At 44.5% G+C, this 4,445-nt stretch overlaps 1 protein-coding gene across 1 annotated transcript; it reads left to right on the plus strand.

Annotated features, from left to right (window-relative positions):
• The first annotated feature begins 889 nt into the window (after window positions 1-889).
• On the plus strand, window positions 890-4,237 carry LOC311326813 (nucleoside diphosphate kinase A-like). The gene is made up of 5 exons (XM_084459786.1): window positions 890-968; window positions 2,396-2,522; window positions 3,296-3,397; window positions 3,565-3,677; window positions 3,852-4,237. The coding sequence occupies exons 2-5, from the start codon at window positions 2,400-2,402 to the stop codon at window positions 3,967-3,969; spliced, it is 456 nt and encodes a 151-aa protein (XP_084315912.1). The 5' UTR covers window positions 890-968; window positions 2,396-2,399; the 3' UTR covers window positions 3,970-4,237.
• The last annotated feature ends 208 nt before the right edge of the window (window positions 4,238-4,445 follow it).

Raw genomic sequence — 4,445 nt, forward strand, 5'->3', positions numbered from 1 at the left:
TATATATAATATAATAATATTCTTCCAGAACGCTCCTCCCACCAGGTCTCTTATATAAACTATATAATAATAATATATATATAATATAATAATATTCTTCCTAAACGCTCCTCCCACGAGGTCTCTTATATAAACTATATAATAATAATAATATATAATATAATAATATTCTTCCAGAACGCTCCTCCCACCAGGTCTCTTATATAAACTATATAATAATAATAATATATAATATAATAATATTCTTCCTAAACGCTCCTCCCACGAGGTCTCTTATATAAACTATATAATAATAATATATATATAATATAATAATATTCTTCCTAAACGCTCCTCCCACGAGGTCTCTTATATAAACTATATAATAATAATAATATATAATATAATAATATTCTTCCTAAACGCTCCTCCCACGAGGTCTCTTATATAAACTATATAATAATAATATATATATAATATAATAATATTCTCCCAGAACGCTCCTCCCACGAGGTCTCTTATATAAACTATATAATAATAATATATATATAATATAATAATATTCTTCCTAAACGCTCCTCCCACCAGGTCTCTTATATAAACTATATAATAATAATATATATATAATATAATAATATTCTCCCAGAACGCTCCTCCCACCAGGTCTCTTATATAAACTATATAATAATAATATATATATAATATAATAATATTCTTCCAGAACGCTCCTCCCACCAGGTCTCTTATATAAACTATATAATAATAATATATATATAATATAATAATATTCTCCCAGAACGCTCCTCCCACCAGGTCTCTTATATAAACTATATAATAATAATATATATATAATATAATAATATTCTTCCAGAACGCTCCTCCCACCAGGTCTCTTATATAAACCCCTCTCTCAGACTGCGCGGTCTCGATTACTTCCTGGTCACACAGCGATCCAGCACGGCGCTAGACAACCGTGATTTATCAAGAAAGTAAGAATATCTTCCTCTTTATTTTCCTTCCAACACGCCCTTAAACTGGGATAAACTGGAAGCGACTATAACACGTTTAATGTGATGTTCTAGCTCGTTTAATGGTTCTGCGCGTTGGTGTTAGATTGAGCCGGTGTTTAGAACAAAGGTTCTTCTGGACACGTCAGGTTATTTCGGGGCGTTTTGGGGTTTAAAGCTCGAAGGTTGAAGGATGAATCATAACCCGGTAATGAATCATAACTAATGACTCCGCGCAGGAACACGATGTCTGTTCGGTAAACGCGTGTGAAACCGAGTGGAAACACAAAGATCTCGGGAGACATTTGTAACAATTGAAAAGAGACAGTTGCCTAAACGGCCTAAACGAGTTATAAAAAGGCCCGGTTAGACGGGCTGGACGGGCGGGACTGAGTGGTGTGTGCATGTGCTACCTTTTGAAGAGGGTTGTATATTATCCTCGTCCTACCCGGGTTAGTCTGTTGGCAGCCCGGTGGTGACCGGCCCGGTACTGCAGCTACAGCACGCGGTCAAGTCCAAGACCGGAATCCGCAGCGCGTCGGTCCTGGTGGAAGAGTCCGTCCTTCCGTCCTTCCCAGGGATCCATTAATACATCCATGGTTCTTCCCAAACTGACCTTTTTTTTTTAAACCTACGTTTAAAATAGGCTATTTGGCGTCAGTGATTTAACTTGTATAGCATAAATATCAACTTGTATTGTTAAAGATTACGTGAGGAAAATAATTTTCCTTCTGGGATAAATAAGTGAATATCTATCCATCTCTATCAAGCCTGGCTTCTTGATGCTCACATCACACACATCACACACTACACACTACACACAACACACTACACACATCACACACTAGGGCCTAGTGACTAGGCCTGCCTGGTTTGACTAGGCCAGAAGTGGAACCGGTCACGTGATTCTAGTCGGTCCCCAGGCGCGTCTATTTTAAGAGGTGATGGTGAAAGGTGTCATGTGATGGTGAAAGGTGTCATGTGATGCTGAAAGGTGTCATGTGATGGTGAAAGGTGTCAACTCTGAGGATCGGAAATCCCAGTCAGACGCACAGGTGGTTTGAGGTGAGCGATTAGGTGAATTATCTGTGTCCACTCTGGTCTCCAGATCAGAGATCTCCTCCAGGAGCAGCGTGACTCTTCCTCACGAGAAGGTCGGTTGGGTTAACGTTTAGAGTCTAGTAGCTTTGGCTTCGTACGCGGCTCGGTTTGTAGTAGAGGCTCCGTTCACGATGGGGTCGGGGGCAACGTCGGCACCAGGGCCCGCCACCGGCCCCCAAGCGGAATGGGCTGAATGTACTACAGGGAAAGCGTGAGTGAATATTTACCTTGACTTGCCTTTTACATTTTGTCCTGTGTTTATTCTTCCTTTGTCCTCTACCCTCCCCTCTCTCCCTCCTGTGTTTTAGCGCAATGGCAGAGGAGCGCACTTTCATCGCAATCAAGCCCGATGGCGTCCAGAGGGGGCTGATCGGAGAGATCATCAAGAGATTTGAGACGAAAGGCTTCAAACTCGTGGGCATGAAATTCATGCACGTAAGTTTGTTTGTTTATAAGATGGCTGTGCTTCATGGTACCTGTGAGCTTCACCTGGGACTTGGCCGTTAGCTTTTTAAATACACAGCGAGCTGCTTTCAATTTGAGCTCTGTTCCATGAATTGAGGAAAATAAGTTAATTTGATGACCTCAACCCTGACGACGGTCCGAACCTCTCCTACTCCCTTCTCTCTTTCTACTTGTGGAAGGTGTGCGCTGGTACTGTAGGCGTCCAGATTAGCTTGCTTGGCTATTCTTAACCAGAGGGCTGATTAGCTTGGCGTGTAGCGGGTCCTTATCCTCACCGTGCTGGCGTGTATCCAGGCAGAGGAATCATGACCCTGATCCATGTAGACATCCTCAGAAGCCAGTTGTCTACATCTGCAGTTTTCCACTGAACTTATTGTAGCTTAAGAATTGTTTTCTTAATCTAGCTAACAAAAGCCCTGTTCAGTTTCACTTATTTCCACCTTATACTCATCTACATTTCCAGTGAATTGGATTAGGTTTCCTGTCTGATGCTTGATTTGCTGTGTCCAGTTATGCTTGTTCTCTGTTTTTCCAATGACTTTCATTCTCCCCAATTAAGGTGAATGACTTGGTCTCTTTAACTACCACTCATGGATGGACTAATGACTTCGACATGAATCTGATCGACAATTATTTTTGACCACCATGATTCATGAATTGGCTTTTCACTATTGTTGGCATGAATGTGTGTGTTTGACCACCATGGAGTGACTATGGTACTGATGATCATGTTCTGTCCCCAGGCGTCGGAGGAGCTGCTGCAGGATCACTATGCTGACCTGAAGGAAAGGCCCTTCTTCCCTGGTCTGGTCAAATACATGGCCTCTGGCCCCGTGTGCGCCATGGTGAGTCTCATTAAGCCTCCTTTCAACTGTTCCACACGGTCGAGCCTTGATGGAAAATGTGGCGGTGTGCCGGCCTCATCTACTAACGCTGTGTGGGTTAGATGGGCAGAGGATGTTTTCAAACCTCAGTGATCAGAAACGGTTGGTTAATCTCTCGTCTCTGCCAGGTGTGGGAGGGGCTGGGCGTGGTGAAGACGGGGCGCGTCATGCTGGGGGAGACCAACCCTGCGGACTCCAAGCCCGGGACCATCCGAGGAGACTTCTGCATCCAGGTTGGCAGGTGAGTCGTTAGGGTCGGGGTGGAGACGGCCTCCCAGCCAGGCAGCGGTGTGGACCTCTTCCACGGGCCGCCCGGTCCACGACCGCGAGGGTTTGAGTGGACCCAGTTGTCACGTTAACAATGTGAAGCGGATGGATGACTTTTAACCCAACTCTCTCACCTTGCCGTCTCCAGGAACATCATCCATGGCAGTGACTCGGTGGAGAGCGCAAAGAACGAGATCAGCCTGTGGTTCACGGATAAGGAACTGGTGACCTACACTAGCTGTGCCAAGAGCTGGCTGTACGAGTAGGCCTCAGCACGAGCAGGCCTCGGACCAGGGTCCAGCCGCCTTAACCCCCGTCTCAATCAGCAGAAGGAGAAACAAACTGACCCTTGTCTGGGCACAACCTCATCCTAATGTTGTTTTAGATGCATCATTCCACCTCGTCATTCCGTCATGGATCGGTCCATTCCCAAATTCATTCCTGGATGTACTGTTCAATTTGTTGAATTTGTATTTGACTTGTCGGTTTTGTTAAATGCAGAGAACGTTCCAATAAAACACGCCTGATCCCATCTCTCTGCCTGCAGCGTCTATGTACACGCACAATTACACAATCTCTTATTCCAAACACATGTCTATACTTTCCATAAGTGACCACTTTTTTCGAGTGCCCTCCCTGATGTGTAGCTGATGGGTGGGGGCGGGGTTAATGGTGTCTGAACGGCTTGTGGGCGTGCCCCTGCTGGCCAGATGAGCCCAGACCAGTACGTAAACATGAGGGA

Source organism: Borostomias antarcticus (genome assembly GCF_949987555.1).
Source record: "Borostomias antarcticus genome assembly, chromosome: 29".
Lineage (NCBI taxonomy): Eukaryota > Metazoa > Chordata > Actinopteri > Stomiiformes > Stomiidae > Borostomias > Borostomias antarcticus.